This window comes from Pleurodeles waltl, chromosome 7 (assembly GCF_031143425.1).
Source record: "Pleurodeles waltl isolate 20211129_DDA chromosome 7, aPleWal1.hap1.20221129, whole genome shotgun sequence".
Lineage (NCBI taxonomy): Eukaryota > Metazoa > Chordata > Amphibia > Caudata > Salamandridae > Pleurodeles > Pleurodeles waltl.
The window spans coordinates 285,217,806-285,237,581 of record NC_090446.1 but is presented as its reverse complement, the minus strand read 5'-3'; the positions used below and the strand labels follow the sequence as shown (position 1 = coordinate 285,237,581).

At 43.5% G+C, this 19,776-nt stretch overlaps 1 protein-coding gene across 2 annotated transcripts in view; it reads left to right on the top strand.

The window, feature by feature from the left end:
- The window catches only part of LOC138304019 (protein-glutamine gamma-glutamyltransferase E-like), a 300,263-nt gene that overhangs the window by 154,988 nt on the left and 125,499 nt on the right, over positions 1 to 19,776 (top strand). For both annotated transcript variants that reach the window (XM_069243667.1, XM_069243666.1), the window contains 2 exons: positions 8,964 to 9,082; positions 9,995 to 10,123. In XM_069243667.1, the coding sequence (XP_069099768.1) occupies positions 8,964 to 9,082; positions 9,995 to 10,123 (248 nt within the window). The remainder of the gene's footprint in view (positions 1 to 8,963; positions 9,083 to 9,994; positions 10,124 to 19,776) is intronic.

The following is a 19,776-nucleotide window of genomic DNA, read 5'->3' as shown; positions in this document are numbered from 1 at the left end:
AGCCTGATATTTATCCAACAGTGTGTAGTAAAGGCTTTGCATTCAAAGTAGATCTTCCAGTACACATTCTTACATTCAGACAACTATACAGGTATAATGGTGCTCTTTAGTGTAAAGCCCACTTCTTATACCTAGATACTTCTCAAATGCTTTAATGCTTGGCCTCTTCCTTGCCATTGGTTTGACTAGACGTTGGGATTTGGAGCAAAACCAGATCACAAGCTCCTTCAGTTTTCCTTTGTGCCACAGCCAATGGTTTTCGTGCTTTTCCACACTAGACACCACATTGTTATCTAAATTAATATGGAGCTGGTGCAGAGTGGCTTTGGTGTTCCATGAAAGTTAACATTTGGCATAAAATAGTATTTGTCCTTGAAAATATATCTTCTTTGCATTGTGGTGTTTTGCATTGATTTGCGTCATGAGACAACCAGGACAAAACTTTAGTAAATTTATAACCCAGTGTTTAATTCAGCTCTAGGAATACTCATTTCTTTGCCAGGCTGTCAGAAATCAAGTTGTTGAAGAAGAGTATCATGACCCAATATCGCAATTTTTCTCATTAATCAATGCTTGTCAGGCCCTCTCTTTCCACTCCACTGACACTGGACTATAAATTGGCAATTGCAATGGACCAGGAAGAATTACAAATACTGCAGCTACTGACCAAGAAAGGGAATTATAAAGGCATCCATGCACACAGACGAACAGATAGGCAGGCTTATGTGCCACCAGGTGTTCAAGCAAACACAAACATCACACTTGCAAGTTTTCAGGCACAATCAGACAAATACAGCCCTAGACACACATTCATATACAGGCAACACACCTGGGGCCTGATTAACAGTTGCATAGTACTGGCAGGGGGCAAAATCTCTCTGCACCATTGCAAACTGGTACTTTGTGGAAACACTGAGCCACCACTGTGCAATTAAGAGTTAATCCCCACAGAATAGGTAATAGCCATGCAGTGTTTTTCTGTGTTGAATTATGCTGGGAAGTCCTAATTCCGTGTAGATTATCTCTCCTAATTTATGCTTTAATTTACCACCTACTCTGAGTGAGTTGTAAATAACAATAGGGGGCCTATGTGTGGTGGGAGGGGAGGCAATAGGATAGGTTTCGGGGTGCACTGTAGGTTATGTACTGGGATGGGTAGCATTACAGCCTACCCCAGTGCCATAAAACTCAATCAGGTATGGGCTGGACTGCCCTTGTGCCCACAGCCCCTGTCTGATTCCCACAAGGTTTTCCAGACAAATTTTCCAGCCAGTATATTTGGAGCCTGGTGTTCTCATGCCATGAAGAAATGGATGCAGAAAACACTGGGCCTCTTGTGATCAGATTTAACCAACCAATATTTGGACCAAAGAGGGAACATTTATGAAATGTGGTTATTCGTTGTACAAGATGTGAGGCCTGTGCAAGTAATAGGTCCACAATTTCCCCTTATTGGAAAACAAGCACCCCACTCTAGTGCTGAACTCTCTCAGGGTAGTGAAACTGAGCTGTCCATGGCCTACTTAGGGGACGTGGTATGGGGAAAGTAATCACCACTCACTGGCATGTAATAATACTCAATAAATGGTTGTCCAGTCTGTGCTTTTTCTTTTAGAAATACACTACTAAACATTATGCATTAATTTACAAATATATATATATATATAAAAGACCGATTGAAAATACCTTAGATGATATTGTAAGATCATATTTGATCCATAAAGGGTTATCACCCTCAAAACCTCAGTACCCCCCACTTATACCAGATAGCACATCACAATATAAGGCAGTGTCACTTTAAACAGAATTGGCCTATCGGCTTTATCATGGGGCATCAAAACATATCAGGTAAGCCTAGTGGCTTTATCAAAGGTTCACCGTATTAAAAGGCCAACAAACCACCTGGTAAAACACCATCATTTGTGTAATCACCGTAACATGAATGGCTAATAAAGAATTAAAATAAACTTGACTTGTATTGTGTCTCTTTCATAAACTTTCAGGCCACATTGAATGCAGCTATAAAACCAGCCTCTAGAAAGAACTGCACTCTGTGTGTGCTCTTTAGACATTTTCAGGTCACCTAAAACACAACCATAGAACTAGTCTCTATGGAGCGCCATACTCTGTGTGTTTTCTTTATACACTTTTAAGCCACATAAAATGCAGCCAAAGAACTATCCCTATAGTGTTTGAGAGTGTTACATTACCAACTGTAGAGCAAAAGGTCCAACCTTGGGAGTGCTTGGAATAATGATGAAAATCCCGGAGGGTCATAATTTACTCGAACCTTCAAATGTACGGTACCTTTAAACTGCCAGTGGCTGGTCTGCTGCAATCCTGCAACCCTTCTTTATATTGTTGGTGGTGCCCCTGCCACCCTGGGACCACCAAAAGGTAAATAAATATGTAAATGAACGTCTAGGCATTCTGGTGAGCTCCAGCTTGAGGAGCAAAGAATATTTTATGAGTGGCTCTCCCGCTGTGTCTGGGAGAACTGTATAGATATTCCTTTGTATTTTTTATTCTGCTCCTTTTTATTCCTGGGTGCCCGAGCCCACTGGGCACTCAGGTGCAGGTAGATTGATGGGGGCAGCATAGGGAGCCCACTCCCAGCTGCCCCCATCAGGACCCCACTCACGCCTGCACCTTGAGTAAGGTATGCTGGAGTCGGCACTCCTTTGACTGCTCCTGCATTGGTGTAGCTTGTCTTCTGCTCCCAGTGGCAGTGGGAGCAACGTGTGGTTTGGGCTCTCCCTGTCTCCTGAGCCAAGAGATAGGGTCCCATTCCCCTTCTTACTGCTGGGGGGTCTGATGACACTCCCCCTTTTCCTTCCTGCATCGGCCCCGTGGATATAAACCTCGGGAAGGGTCCCAGGCAGGCACCCTCCCTGGGTAGAAATCAAAGATACTCCTTGCACGACCCCCAGGCCCAGTATCAACCCAGTGCTAATTTCAGGTTATCCAGTGGAGCTTCACACAGTCTTTTTCCCAGAAAACAGTCAAAGGGCACAACCTTTAAAAGGCCATGACTTCGGCCCCGTTGGGCTGTCTTGGATGATCCTGTGCTTAATTTACTCCTGGTGGTGAACTCTAGCCATGAGGAGTATTTACAACAGGCCTTCTGGCCTCCAAAGTGGTGTAATATGTAGGAAGTTGGTTTCACAGGCTCACTGCAACAGCTTTCCTCATGGTCTTTGTCTCTGGGTGCAGATGTCTAGATCTTTCCTCAACTGGTCCTTAGGGGAGTAATGGAGCCAGCTTTAATGCCCCTTGGAGCAACCCACTGATCCTGGGGTCAACTGGGGCAGAGACTTTAGTATTTTTGGGCTTCAGGGGGTTTCTCCTTCTAGTTGCTATGGCTGTCGCACTCTGAAGGCCCAGCAATGAAAAACAGAAAAAGCCCAAAACAGCACTTTCTCTCCCTTGTGCAAGAGTTTTTAAAAAGAGGTACAAGGTTCTAGAAGCCAAGCACCCCTGGCCAATCCTAGGATGCCACATCACGTCTCCACCCCTGTCCCAACCCTCCAGCACAACATGCTGGGACAGTTCAAGATGGTGTCATCCAGGAGTAACTAGTCACATCTCCTCTTGGGGCCTCAGCTCTTCTCCTCACTGACACTGATAGGGCCTTTCCCACCAAAACTTCAAAGAGGAGCCACCTCCTTCATTGGCTCTAGGTATCTGGGTTTCCTGCTTTGTTCAGTGGGCCTGGGCTGTCCTCAGCTCTGGTACAGTGTGACAGGTACTCAACGGATGCAGATTTTCATCCTTCTTCAGGGGGAGAGAGAAGCATTGTTAATTATATCATTTATGGTGGGCGGCCTTTGTTTTCTCTGCTGGGGAGAAATACAATTAACTTGGTCGAGCAGGGTGACAAAAGGTTTGAGCTCTGATCCTGAGCTGAGCCAGAGAAATATGCAATCCTGGATGACCCATAAGATGTAATGTATGATGCTGAGACCTGCGAATATGAACTGGGCCCACCTTTCCATTTCCACTACAGTTTCATACCGCACAGGACTTTTCTAGGCCTATGAGAAACAAAACTGCACTCAACGGCATATCTTCCCCCTATGTATATAATAAAGTGTTGCTGCAGGCAAGACAGTAAATCACACTTACTTTACCTATAAGTGCCCACTAATATTATAAGGCCTTTCCCGGGATATTATCTAACCTTGCATAGTGCCCTCTGTGCCAGACTACCTGTGAGCAGTTACTGGGCTGCGCATGATGAATAGTCTCACACTCACAGCCCGTATTTGTGTGCACACATTTGTGAACATGTGTTTATATATACCCAGCAAAGTGCTCCTTTCCCTTGCTGCATCACAGTGGCCTTATCTTAAAAGGCGAGCGCTGGTGATAAACAGGTGCAGCCCATTTGCCTTGTGATCATAGTGGGTGAGAGATAGGTAGCGGGAACTCCCCCAGAATAAAAAGTCCATATGCGGATGATAAAAAAATCCTAGTGTACTAAAAGTACAAACTGCAACAGAAATGGGAAACGGAGACAACACACAGACCTTTTAAACTACCTGCATAAAGGCACATGCACACACAAGTGGATGCGTAAGCCTTGATAGACTATAATGTCAACTTACACCATTACATTTGGAGTAATATAACAGCAAGGCACAGGAAAACTAGTTTTTAGTACAATTAATGTACTGCACTTGTTAGTTCCTGTTTAAAGAAATTTTTAGGTGTTATGTTTGCAATAAAGCAACAACTAATTTGTGGTAGTACTTCAAATTCTTGCCTATTTTTAACGAGAGTCCAAGTGGTGAAAAATACCCTAAACATGGATTGTTAACCCTTCAACCGCCATGGACATAATGGTTACGTCCGTGGCTGCGCCTCCCAGGTGTCATGGGCGTAACCATTACGTCCAGGTACCGGCCCTTGGGGGAAGCACTAGCGCTCCCCCCGAGGGCCACCCACAACCCCTCTATGACAGGGCCTGAAGGGGAATCGCTTTCCTTTCCACCCCCGACCACCCCGACCCCCCCCAGTGATGTCTGATGACATCAGCACGCGATCGAGTGCTGACCTCATCAGAGGTCACCTCCCATCCCACTGGAAGCATACTTCCAGCGCGATCCGGAAGAGAAATGCTTAGCATTTCTCTTCTGCTCTGGAGGAGGGGGTGCTAGAGGCATGAAAGGAAAGGCTTTTCCTTTCCTTTCATGTCTCTGCAAGCATTTCTGCTGCCCGATCGTGATGCACTAGACACCAGGGAATTTTTTTACTTAGGTGATTGTCAAGAGGGGCGCGGCCTTGGGCAAGGGCCGCTCCCCAGGTGGCCAAATCATTTTTAGGTCATTTCTGTTCCCCCTAGGGGCAGGAAACACCTAGACACCAGGGATACATTTTTTTTGTTATTTTCTTTCTTTTATGAGTGGGGATCGACCCCTTAGGCAAGGGTCGCTCTCCGGGGGGCCACATTATTTCTAGGCCATTTCTGCAGAAACCACTAGACACCAGAGATTTGTTTTTTTATACTTACGCATAAGGGGAGTGGCCCCTTGGGCAAGGTCTGCTCCCCGGGAGGGGGGGGCAAAACATTTTTAGGCCATTTCTGCCCCCCCTGGGGCAGATCGGCCTAATATAATTATATAGTTTTTTTTTTTTTTTTAATATGTGGGGAGCGACCCTTTAGGCAAGGATCGCTCCCTTAGTGGGCAAATTGTATATAGGCCATTTTTGCCCGCAAGGGGGTCAGAAACCACTAGACACCAGGGATTGGTGTGTATGTATGTGTGTGTTTTGTTTGGGGGGCAGCCACTTGGGCAAGCGTCGCTCCCCATGGGAGTACATTACTGTTGCGCATACCTGCCCCCCTTGGGGGCAGATCTGCCTATTTTTGGAAGGCCCATCTGCACCCAAGGGGGGCAGAAAGCCTACCAAAGGCCAGGGAATTTTTTGGGGGAAAATAAGAAGGTTAGGGTATGGCCATACCCCCACCCCAAATAAATGGGGCCAAAGTTGTTCTGCCCACCAGTGGGCAGATTGGGCAATTACCCCCAATCCACATGACGGGGGGCAGAAAGTCTACTAGATGCCAGGGAATTTAAAAAATAAAATAAAATAGTGGGATGGTGGCTACCAAACCAGTAGGGGCCTTTCAGCTCTCCTCCAGCAAACTAAAACATCCTATTCCACGGCAAGCAAGAGGACATTTGATTATTTTGGGTTTTACTTTTACATTTGGTACCTCTCAAAATCGTCCCACTTGGAATGGTGAGGGCTGCACTTTTTTGACTTTGGGACGCTGCCATGTAGAAAAATCCACAAGACCCAGACACATCTGAAAACTAAACACCTGGTTGATTCCTGTGTGGTGTGCTTCACATGTACCCACACCATTTTCTTACCCACAATGCCCTGCAAACCTCCAACTTTGCTGGAAATCACACATTTTTGTGATGGAACCTTCTGGAATCTGTAGGAATCCACAAAATTCCGACCACCCAACATTGTCTCATCTATACCGATAAAAATTCTGCTGCACTTGTCAGCCTAAACTTTTTTTTTTTCAAACTGCCCTTCTGGATCCGCTTTGGTTCCCACTCAATTTTGACATGTTTTTGGCTCTTCCCTGTCACAGGCACTTGGCCCACCTATACAAGTGAGGTAGCATTTTTACCGGGAGACTGAGGGGAATGTTGGGTGGTAGGAAATGTGTCCTGGTGCAGTGATTTTTTTAGCAAAATTTTAGTTTTGCTGAGGATTCTGGGTAAGAAAACATTGGGGGATCCATGCAAGTCACACCCCCTGGACTCCTCGGGTGTCTAGTTTTCAGAAATGTCTGGGTTTGGTAGGTTTCCCTAGATGGCTGCTGAGCCGAAGACCAAAAACGCAGGTGGCACACCGCAAAAACAGGTAGTTTTGTATTTGATAATTTTGATGTGTCAAGATAGTGTTTTGGGGCATTTCCTGTCGCGAGCACGAGGCCTACCCACACAAGTGAGGTACCTTTTTTATTGGGAGACTTGGAGGAACGCTGGGTGGAAGGAAATTTGTGGCTCCTCTCAGATTCCAGAACTTTCTGTCACCGAAATGTGAGGAAAAAGTTTTTTTTTGGCCAAATTTTGAGGTTTGCAAAGGGGTCTGGGTAACAGAACCTGGTGAGAGCCCCACAAGTCACCCCATTTTTGATTCCACTAGGTGTCTAGTTTTAAAAAATGTGCAGGTTTGGTATGTTTCCCTAGGTGCCGGCTGAGCTAAAGGCCAAAATCTACAGCTAGGCACTTTGCAAAAAACATGTCAGATTTCAATGTAAAAATGTGATGTGTCCATGTTGTGTTTCCTGTCGCGAGCATTAGGCCTCCCCACTCAAGTGAGGTACCATTTTTATCGGGAGACTTGGGGGAACACAGAATAGCAAAACAAGTGTTACTGCCCCTTGTCTTTCTCTACGTTTTTTATTCCAAATGTAAGAGAGTGTGTAAAAAAGACATCTATTTGAGAAATGCCCTGTAATTCACATGCTAGTATGGGCACCCCGGAATTAAGAGATGTGCAAATAACCACTGCTTCTCAACACCTTGTCTTGTGCCCATTTTGGAAATACAAAGGTTTTCTTGATACCTATTTTTCACTCTTTAAATTTCAGCAAATTAATTGCTGTTTATCCGGTATTGAATGAAAACCCATTGCAAGGTGCAGCTCATTTATTGGCTCTGGGTACCTAGGGTTCTTGATGAACCTACAAGCCCTATTTATCCCCGCAACCAGAAGAGTCCAGCAGATGTGACAGTATATTGCTTTCCAAAATCAGACATCACAGGAAAAAGTGAGAGAGTAAAATGTGGAGAAAAATTGCTGTTTTTTTACCTCAATTTCAATATTTTTTATTTCAGCTGTTATTTTATGTAGGAAACCCTTGTAGGATCTACACAAATTAGCCCTTGCTGAATTCAGAATTTTGTCTACTTTTCAGAAATGTTTAGCTTTCTGGGATCCAGCATTGATTTCACACCCATTTCTGTCACTAACTGGAAGAAGGCTGAAAGCACAAAAAAATAGTAAAAATGGGGTATGTCCCAGTAAAATGCCAACATTGTGTCGAAAAATTGGGTTTTCTGATTCAAGTCTGCCTTTTTCTGAAAGCTGGGAAGCTGGTAATTTTAGCACAGCAAACCCTTTGTTAATGCCATTTTCAGGGGAAAAAACACAATCCTTCTTCTGTAGTCCTTTTTTCCATTTAAAAAAAATAATTAAAAAATTGCTGTATTTTGGCTAATTTCTTGGTCTCCTTCAGGGGAACTCACAAAGTCCTCTAGACTGGGTACCTTTAGAATCCCTAGGATGTTGGAAAAAAAGGACTCAAATTTGGCGTGGGTAGCTTATGTGGACAAAAAGGTATGAGGGCCTGAGCGTGAACTGCCCCAAACAGCCCAAAAAAGGCTTGGCACCTGAGGGGGAAAAGGCCTGGCAGAGAAGGGGTTAATGTACTGCTAAACTGAAAAAATAAATAGTGAGGCATGTTTTCATTTGTATGCCTCTTCCCAAAGCCCAGTTTTCATTAATTGGTTGATTTCTCATATTTTACTTTATTTATGGAGACTAGTCATGTCCTTCTTCTATCCTGGTTTAGACTTTAAATACATTATGCATTAGCTTCCATATTCCAAATTGTGGGTCATCCGGAAATTAATCTCATTTTCTCATGCTCTTCTTTTGTTCCCCGTTTCTCCATTTTAGAATATGCTTTACTTGGGCTTCGCTAATATTCCTAGAGGGTGTAAGTTTTGTTGCATTGTACAAATAAAGGAGGTACTGTTACATGAAAATTGAGTAAACGAGATTCAAACTGCAGAGATAAGAACAATTTGGAGACATTGAGAACGAAATAACTCAGAAGTTGAAAAAAATGTAAGTGGTTAAATAAAAAAAGAACGCTCACATTTTATTTCCTTCAAAATCAAATTAAATATTTTTGCTATGTTTTTCAGATGATGATGTCTTTATGCCCATCGATGCCGAAAGGAAGGAGTATGTTCTGAATGACTCAGGAATTATCTACCGGGGCCATAAGAAGTACATTACAGAGCTAGGTTGGAATTTTGGCCAGGTAGTTTCAGATCATTCAACAAAAAGATAATTGGAAAAGTCAGATAGAAAACATAAAACTGTGGACATTTTCCAGGTGTCAACATCAAGTACAGCGAGAAGATACGGAAATTAGATTGTTCAGTAAAGTCTCTGCAAAAGAGCCATCACAATTAATTAGTTGAAAGTGCTTGTTATAGCTTTAGAAAGGGGTAAAGACAAATAAAGGTTGGGTAAAAATACTTGAATGATTGTCCCAAAGTAAAAGTGTGAGACAGCATACAAAGAACCAAATAGAAAGTATAGAAAATGTAATTCACTGATTATCCCACGTAGCAGACAATATGACTTTTAAAACATAAAAATGTGAATAGGTTTAGGTTCGAGATTTTGATTAAGGGAGTTTTTGACTGTTAGGCCTTAGGGTCAGGGTATAGCACTAGGGCTCAGGTCAGTAGTAATGGCTAAGATTCGTTTTAGCGAATACAGTCAGAGTTGATCATCTAGATATAATAATTGTCGGTGCTTTACATGTATGCGTTTCTCTCCCTTTATAATCTAATTTAGAAATGTATTCTCCATTTTCCCTTTTATCTGCAAAGTATTCAAATGTATCACAAGTTCTTAAGAAGTATAAAATATAAAAGGGACTGTTTTATTCTTAATAATAAGTATTTGCAAGAGTATAATATTTGAGTAATTCTACTCCCCTTTTCAGGGATGCTTTATGGAGAAAGCTTTGCTTCCAGTTATACACATATCTAGCTTGTCCTTCTACTGACTACTATCCCTGAGCAATGCTAGTGATTTGCTTCATTGATATGAGTAATTCATGAAGGGAGAACTTTGTGACATCGAAGGAGCTCAGTAATATACTTCTGAAGAAGCTAAAGGATAATTTTCCTAACCTCAATGTGATTTTCCTTATTATTAGTTTGAAAAGAAAGTTCTGGATTTGTGTCTCACCATCCTGGATAAGAGTTTGGAGCACTGCAAGGAACCATCCGTAGATTGTACACAGCGGAATAATCCCGTCTATGTGAGCAGAGTAATTAGTGCAATGGTGAGTTGGAGATTCCTTATCTTTAGTGAATTTTATTTTACAGCTCACTCTTTCATATTCTTCTCCAGAAGTAAAACAAAAGAATGCAATCAGTTAATTAAAACTTAAATGTGTATTTTTATGGTAATATTCCATTAAAACATTAGAAAGAAGAACTTTTTTTGTTTTAAAACCATAATTACGACAATTGAATTTGTGAAAGAGCTATACAATGTAGTGTAGCCTTATAGCCTGCCGTAGTGGGCTATACCGGCCTTAATGAGCCCGCTCCAGCGTTAAAGGCTCGAGCCAAAAAGAGCACAGCCCATTCTCCATCTGCATATAAATCTTTCATCCCTCTGGTATGTGTATTTATGTAATAATATATTGTCAGAGCGTCCAAGCTGTCAGTTTGATTAGGAGTGATAATATACTGCATTTAGTGTGCTTATGCGTGACATTCCCATGTCTTATGTGACATTCTGAGTGACTCTTTCTAAAAAACTGAGAAATATACATATGCTTATTTTATAAGCTACCCCCGTTTTGCATTTTAACTATCTAAATGTTGCAACAGATTAAAACAGGGTGAATTCCTCATATATCTGACACAATTTAGGGACCTCCTTACTTATGCATACAACTTTGTCGGCTATGAACAGTGGTGCAACAACGGGCCCCCGCAGCACCTGCAGTGTGGTGATGAGGGCAGGGGTTAAGCTCCAGAGGGCCCCCTCATTACAACATCCTGGCACAAGAGTGCTTGAGTGAGTCGGGGGGGGGGCCTCCATGTTCTTTGTAGGGGGTCTTCTCAAGTTTTGTTACACCACTGTCTGAAACATGCAAGGTCTACGCATTTAGCAGAAAAAGCATGGTATTTGGGATGAGTGATCACGGAAGACCCTATACACACAGAAGTCCATCCCATACTCAACTGACGATAGTGAAAGTGTGTGTTTATTATCTTCTTTCCTTTGAGTTTTCTCTCTCATTTCTCTACAATATACCTTACTTTTAAGGTATAAATCCCTTTATAATTCAGTCTTTAGTCTCCCTCTCCTTTTCATCCTCCTCTGCCGAGGGTGTTTTAGTTCTTTGCCCCCTCATTCACTCTTTTTAATTTACCCATCATCTCTATGGCCTCTCTTTTAATTTCTTCCTCACTGTTTCTCTGTAACATATTTCTTCCACCTCTCTCCCGTTTAAGAGTCTCACATCTTTCTCTCCTATCTCCTGCCTCACCCTTCATCAATTTGTACACTCTGGTATCTTGCTGTTTTAGCCCTCTATCCAAAGTTCTCACCATCTTGTTTCTACATTCTTCCCTTTTTTGGTTTTGCTCAATCTCCCTTCAGCGTTATGCTTCCACACTTATCTCTACTCTCTGTCATTCTCTCATTCCATCCTCACTGCAGAAAATTGCTAAAATAAATTCATAGAGCTTAATCTGTATAAAGTGTCTGTCATCTAGTGTCATTCCCTCCCATCTCTCTGCAATTTGAGTCTCACTCTTCTCCAACATGTAACATTAATTTTGCTCCAAATTTCTCCAGTCACCCTTGTGCCTCCACCCTCCCCTCATCAATGATTAGCTCTTCCTTCTCCCTTGTGTGCTTCCTTTTTCCAGTTCTTCGACCAGCATCTCCCATGCTTCCTTTCCACATTGTATCTATACTTCTGCAGTACACTGTGCTGTTTCCTCACAACTCTTTGTCGCTGTGCTCAGATTTTGGAGTCACAAGTGTGCTTCTCAGATAAACAGCTTTAAAGGTACATCCTATGTACTGGCACTGGAAAGCAGGTCCCTGGGCAGAATAACCCTGATGACCACAGCCACAAAGCCTGTGCTTTAGAAATAAAAGGTAAAAGAACTCCTTAGCTGCTTGATTACAAACATATGCTATGCAGGTACCAGCGTGGCAGACAATGCAGTAAAGAAAGCCAGCAAGGAAAACATATTGTAGAGCATGTTTTACAACTGTCTTGAAGTTATTTATTGTTCTTTCTATAAACCAGTGAAATATTATTTTGCTCGCTGATATGCAGTAATGTGCACTAAAAAGTGTTAGTGTCACAGGTGATGCATGATACTTGGTAGAACTGTAATGTGTTACCGCCCATTGGCATTCCTAGTCCATTATCCTCCATAATTAATGATTTCCAGCAATAGTTAAACAGTATGAGACATTTTTTGCCATAGCTATGCAGGATCCCGCCTGCCATAACGAACTAATGTGACTGCATTTAAAAAATGCATACATTTTTGGAGGGACTGACTTTTTGGAATTCATTATTGTTAATGCATGTCATCCAGCGTTAGCTCCTCTAAGGCGGAGGAGCGTTGCCCCACTGTGCAAAAAAGGAAAAATAAAATGATAATAACACAACGTTATTATCATTTTATTTTTCAGTGTGAGTCAGGTTAGGGCTGGGTGGGACGTTTGTGGGATGGGCTGAAGGAGGCCTGGAGGAGGAGTGAGTGTACCATATGGGAGCATGGCGCTTTGGTCGTCCGTCTTTGGCTGGCCAAAAAGACATGCACACTTAGCATTTCTCTACTGGGTTGTATTGCACAGCCAGTGGAGAACATGCACAGGCTCCCACTCCCTGTCTGAACACGAGAGCAAGTCGCTGAGACCAATCACAACACTGCTGTGACACTGGTGACTGTAGCATTGTGATTGGCTTAGGGTGTCTGGGAGCCTATGTGCTGCCAGGAAAAGAAGAAGACGGAGGAGAGGCAGCGGCCGTTTACAGGTAAGTGAACTTTTATTTTATTTATTATATTTTTTTAATCAAGGCCCCCCCTCCCCATGGTCTACCACTACTGTTACAAAGCAGCCACCACTGATGTCATCTGTACCCAGATTCTCCTTTGTGTACCACTGGGCCTCCTAGTCTTAAACTACTTGCATCGGTTGTGGTCACTGCATCGAATGATAAAACATATGCATCCACAACAATAACTACCACTGTATGTTCAAGGCAAGTAGATATGAAGTGAATAATAGGAAATATGCATGGAGAGGTAGCATTGTGGTAGAGCCAATATACTTGTCATTCAATATTGTTGACCTTCATACATTGACGCACAACCACATAATTTATTATTACAGAGGTACCTTTTGGGGAGATGAAACAGTTCCACAAACACCTTTTTTCATCAACATGGGTGTATCAATATTAGAGGACCCCCAAACCTTTTACTTCATCCTCCTGGATAGCTGTTTTGTATTGTCCTCAACTTTTGTAGGTGTTATGAATCACTAAGTTACATGTTAAGTATTACTTAGGCTCTGGTTGATCCTCTTATTATCACTTTTTTCCATGATCTACTCATTTGATATTTAAAGTGAGTCTTATGCCTATGCAGGGAAAAGAAGTTAGCCCCTCCTGTAATCTAATAGAAAGATTATTCAGTGAATCATTTGTAATTGACAGCAATTGACAAGGATTTCTCTTAGCTTGCCAGCATCCCATTAACCGGGACAAAGCCAACTAAACTGAAGACAAAGGGTTTTATGCGCGTGAGAAAGTCACCCTTTTAGCCATGCCCCCCCATTTTTTGACTGATACTAGTGGTAATTTACTGACTGTGCATTGGGCTCTGTTAACCAGGCCCAGGGCCAGTGCTCTGATTAAAAATTAGGTATAATTTCAGTGGGCAATGAGAGACCCCTCTAAGTCCCTAGTATATAATAGGGCAAAGGAGTTTTAGAGGCCCAATTGATTTCCTGCACCGTTGTGTTGCCTGCTCTGTCTTTTTTAAAGGCAGCCCTGATTTGCAGACTGACTTTAAAAGTAAAATATATGCAAATTCGATTTCATAATTAAAGGTACTTCCAAAGTAGTAATCTACTTTATTTTCACATATAAGTCCTCTCTAGGTGCCCCAGGGGTGGTGTGCCATGTAATTATAAGCTGGGACATTATATATGCATTGTGTATATACTTAGCGCCATAGGCTAACATGGAATATTTTATTTAACTATAAATGTTGCTAGAAAGGAGCCAAAAATATAATTCTAGGACTTAAAAGATTAGTAATTATAAATCCAACAACTTAACACTATTTAATTAACCATAACTAATACAGAAGAGAGGTTATAGGACTTTCTTTCCTGTGAGCCAAAGTTCAGCCTTCTAGCAGCCTCTCCTGATTGGTGAGCCTTAAAAGGCTTAGCCAAGCTGCTTTGGTGAGCTGATAAGTGGCCTGCAAAGAACAGAGGTTATTTTGTGGGGGAGCTCTGCAGCTGCAGAGAACCAGCCTGAAAAAGGGTTGAGTAAATCAAACTGGGATTCAAAGAGAACAGGATTGCAAAGAATGTCAGCTAGGCCCACCCCCTCTTCCTGTACCCCCATCCAGATCATAGGCCCAGGAACTGACTTTGCAGAAGGTCGGGAGGGGGAGGGTTAATGAAAAGGAGCAATACCAGTAGGTTGGTCTAGCCTGGTCTTACTCTTCTGGAGAGGAATCTCACACCTTGAATTTTAAAGTACAGTGCTTTGTGGGACAAGAATATGCAACACTGAGGAGGAAGCTGTCATACCTTTGTGTGGCACCTCACTGGACAGGGGTGCCTCCCCAATTGTCACCCTAGATCATTGAATAAATATGTGAGAGCTGCATAACAACTGAGATCTGCTGCATGAAATTACAAGGAGGAAAAGGACTTCCCTGCTGGAGCCCTGGTCTGCACTCCAGAGGATTGCACTATAAAGGACTGCTTGTTCTGGACACTGGGAACTACAGCCCTGAGGACTTTGCTTTACTTCCAAAACAATTAAGAAGTGGGCTCCCTGAAAGCAACAGGTTAACAGAGCTTCCCTGCACCATCTTCCTCAAGAAGTCCACAGCCTGGAGAGCATCCAGGATTTGGCCAGGTGCATTGTGGGAGTTGTAGTTCCAAACTTCTGTGGACCATCTCAAGCTTCCAGACCCTTGGATATGTGTGTTGGATACTTTGAACCCTCAAGGGGAACTTTTTGGAAAAAAAAAGTTCCAGAAGTTTGGAGCTACTTTTGGAAAAAAGCTCCATAAGTGGACTGACCCAACGTCAAGAGTCAAGAAGACTACCTTCAACCATGAGCGTGGCCTCACAGGGAAGCAATCAGACAAATCACACCGAAATTAGCCTGCAGGTTGGGACTGCACGACGTCAAGAGAGAATCCTTCAGAAAAGATTTTAAGTATGAAGGGAAAATTTTGACTGGGGGGCTGTCGCTTAGTGTATCCAACCAGGGCTCCATTGCAGTCAGCCTCAAACTTTGTCTTTGTCGCGGTCAAGCGCGACCAGATGTCCCAAGTTGTCGCTATAGTTTTTAAGCAAAAGAAAGTGTTTAAAAATTCATATCTCTAAATATTAATTGGATTTTTGTCATTTTGGTGTCATTTCAAAGATAAAAATATTTCCTATTTTTATAAATTGGTTTGAGATTTTCATTATGTGTTGTGTCTTATTTCTTTTATGTATTGGCGTTTTTAAATGCTCTACATAGCTGTCTCCTGAGTTAAGCTTACCTACTCACAGATAGCTACCCAAGGCTGAGCCAGGGGCTAATGTATTGAGACTTTGCCTGGACCTTATATTGCGTTGGTGCCCTTATTACTAGTGGTAGGTGCATACTTACTCCTACTATTAATCGACATTCCAACAATGCACAAAGCTAAACTTACACTTTTTGTATAAGTTTACATTTTTGGGGGTATTTACAAATTATGCTAATAGTTTTATGTGTAGTATCTTTTTAACTGCAGAGACAGTCCTATCTTTTTATGTGCAGAGTTCTCAATCGTCCCTTTCCCCTTTTGAAAGTAAGTTTGTAGTTGACTTGAGGTAACATTCTCAATAACAGATGAAAAAAAATGCCAGGTTTGGCACTAGTTCACAGTGTGTCTCCACACTACAGTTGCTAAACAGCTTTATAAAAAACACCCATTTTAACAACAGGCATTCTGGCATTGTTTCTATTTTGCAAGAATGTTTTTATAAACTAGCTTAATGAAATATGATTCTAAAAACATGCATCAATGGAAAGCTGGACCCATTTAGCTACACGTTGCACCGGGTTAGCTTCACTGAAGGGGATGTTAACCCAGCGCAAATTGTTAAGGTGGAATTTACTTTCTAACCAAATCCAAGATTTGTGTTTGAAAGCTTCCTAAAGTAACAAAAGTGTGCAATGTGCTATTTTGCACCAAGAGACATACCATGTGTGCTCCATGCAACCACACATGGCAACTCCTAATTTGTAAAGCAGTAAGTGCTATGCCCCAAAGTTTTGTTCAAAAGGTTGCAGCCAGCGCTATAAAATATTGGGGACGCTGAATACCGAGGAATCACAGTTTTGCTTGCATCTCAAGTTTCTTTCATCCACCAGTAGACATTCCTTGTCCTTTTTTCTCACTCTTTTGGGTTCATTTGCACCCCTAGTTCCTTTCTTTGTCATGGTTTTCCCATATTTCTCTTTCTCTCTCCTTCCCCCTTTTGTGTTTTTCTCTCTCTTGCTCTGGGTCAAAGCTTGATAAACAAAATAAGTACCATCCAAAAATGAAAGCTGACGGGTCCCACCTGCTACCACCAACTCAAATAAATCTCAGACCTATGCGCTTTAGTGCGAATTTTTATTTTCTAATACGTATGGACAGAGATTTGCGTAAAATAATTACATCCTCTAACTGTGGAGCAGCTTTTAAAAGTATCCACCAGGCCAGGGTTAAATTAAAACAGCACCATGTTGTAGTAGATATGAAGCTATTGTCACGATTCACCCTGGGCTTACCGTCTGTATCGGAGAGGGATGACATGCGGCCCTGGTTCCTGCATGTCCTCCTCTGACCGAGGTAGGGGCGACCCCTTCCGGTAGCCACGGTGCTGTTGACAATAGTACGCCACCACCGTCCATGCCCTCCAGAAGGAGTCCCAGAGGAAAAACACCAAGGGGAAAAAACCTCCAACAGGAGCTCCCTGGAACAGAAGGAGGACACAAGGAATTAGCACTCAGAAGCCTGGAAATACTGGAAAGCAGAGGAAAAAACAGGAACAACTGGAGTCCAAGCGAAGACCAGCCGGAGCGTGACCACCACAGCAGAAGTGTTGCAACGCAATGATAAGAAGAATTGATTCCCATTATATACCCCTACACAGGAAGTGATAGACAGGAAGAAGTAACACCACCATTTTGGATTGGGAAGGGGCTATAGCAAAAGATAGGAAAAGGCACCATAGTAAAAAAGGGAACAGATGCATGCAGGGAAAAGAGAGGTGCAAGGTGTGCTGGGAAGGAGAAGGCATGGCTCCAGGAATCATGAAGGAGGAAAGGAAGGCCCTGAAACGGGGCACCTGTTAAGTGTGATGCTGGGGGGGGCACAGAAACCGCACGACAACACCTGCGTCGCACGCTGTGAGCGGTGAGAACCGACGCCCAATCCTGGGCCTCAGGCCTCGCTGCAGCAGAAGAACAGTGCGCGGCCGAAGAAAAGGGCCGCCGCGGGCCCCGCGACCCCTAACATAGGCCGCGGCTTCCCCCGCGGCCCGGCCAGGAGATGATGCGGGCTGCCGCGGAGCGACAGTAGGTCCTCCCCCCTGAGGCCCCGGCTTTGTGAGGGAAAAGACAGAAAAAACGACGGATCAGAAGAGGGGCATGAACAGAAGATGCGTCTTCCCAGGAGCGTTCACTAATAGGGTAGCCCTTCCAATGAATGAGGTATTGGAGACGACCACGGAAGACTCGAGAGTCACAGATTTCCTGGACCTTGTATTCAGGTACGTTGTCAACCAGTTGAGGAGGAGGACAGGTGAATTGTCTGCGAAAAGGATAAGGGACATAGGGTTTAAGCTGAGATACACGGAAACCAGGATGTATTTTCCAAGTCTAAGGCAAACGAAGACGACCAGAAACAGGATTGATCTTTTGAAGGATCAGAAATGGACCATAATACCGAGGTTTGAACTTATTTTGGGTTAATCGAAGAGGTAAGAATTTAGAGGAAAGCCAGACTTTATTGTTGATCTGATAAGGCGGGGCCTCACAACATTTCTTGTCAGCTATTCTTTTAATGGGTGTTTTTGTGGCTAAAAGATTCGAATGTATGACACGTTGGATACTCCATAGTTGCCGGACATATGAGGTAATGGCAGGGAGAGTAGATGTTTCTTTTAGAGGAATAGGAAAGGCTTTCGGATGGAATCCATAAGAACAATAAAAAGGAGAGACTTTCGAGGCACTGTGTATCGAATTGTTGTATGAGAATTCGGCAAGTGGTAGGTACGTAGACCAATTGCTTTGCGTAGCATTGCAAAAACTACGTAGGTATTTTTCAAGGCCGTGATTCAGCCGTTCTGTCTGTCCATTAGTTTGGGGATTGAAACCAAATGATAGAGCTACCTCTATTCTTAGTGTCTTACAAAATAGTCTAAAAAAACGGGAGATGTATTGGGGACCCCGGTCTGAGATAATGACTTGCGGCAGGCCATGAAGCCGAAACATCTCCTAAATAAAGATTTGACATAGGCGGTCATTACAACATTGGCGGTAAAAGCCGCTTACCGCTGTGCAGAAGACCACCAACACACCGCTGCGGCTGCGGAAATCCACCACAGCTATTCTGACCCACAGCACGGAATCCGCCAAAAGTCAGACACCCACACAAGTCCGCCACACCAAAGGTCAGTGATAAACTGGCGAAAACAAATCCTCCACCATCACGCCAACAGAAATACGCCCACACTATCACGACACACTAATCCACGCGGCGGTCATTCAACCGCGGTATTCCATTGGCGGTACACACCGCCACGCTCAAAATACACACACATCTACAAAACACCACCACATTGGACAATTCAAAATACACACACCTGATACACATACACACACCACTCCCACACACCCAATATAATATAAAACACCCCCCCACATCACCCACAAACCCCTACGACAAAAAATCATGAGCGAAGGCCAGAGAGAGACACTACCATCAACAATACTAGCATCCACAGGCACACAACTCCATCACCCACAGAACTTCCACGCACCTCACACTACACACCACTACATATCAGCACACTTATCACCCCACACACCACCCCACACATCACCTACACCACCCCATTGCACGGCAAAGACACCCCAGGTTCTCGGAGGAGGAGCTCAGGGTCATGGTGGAGGAAATCGTCTGGGTAGAGCCATAGCTATTCGGATCACAGGTGCAGCACACCTCAATTGCAAGGAAGATGGAGCTATGGCAAAGAATAGTGGACAGGGTAACCGCAGTGGGACAGCACCCAAGAAATCGGGAGGACATCAGGAAGAGGTGGAACGACCTATGGGGGAAGGTGCGTTCCGTGGTCTCCAGACACCACCTGGCGGTTCAGCGGACTAGCGGCGGTACCCCACCTCCTTCCCCACAACTAACAACATAGGAGGAGCAGGTCTTGGTGATTCTGCATCCTGAGGGCCTCACAGGAGTAGGTGGAGGAATGGACTCTGGTAAGTCAAATCTTAACTATTACATCCCCCACCCTACCTGCATGCCAGCACATACCCCCACCCTCATCCTCACCCCATCACTCTAACTCCTCACAAATGTCAAAACATCACAAACCACACATCCTAACCCCAAGCCCTGCATGCAACAACAAAGCATGGACACACATCACTAAAGCATGCCC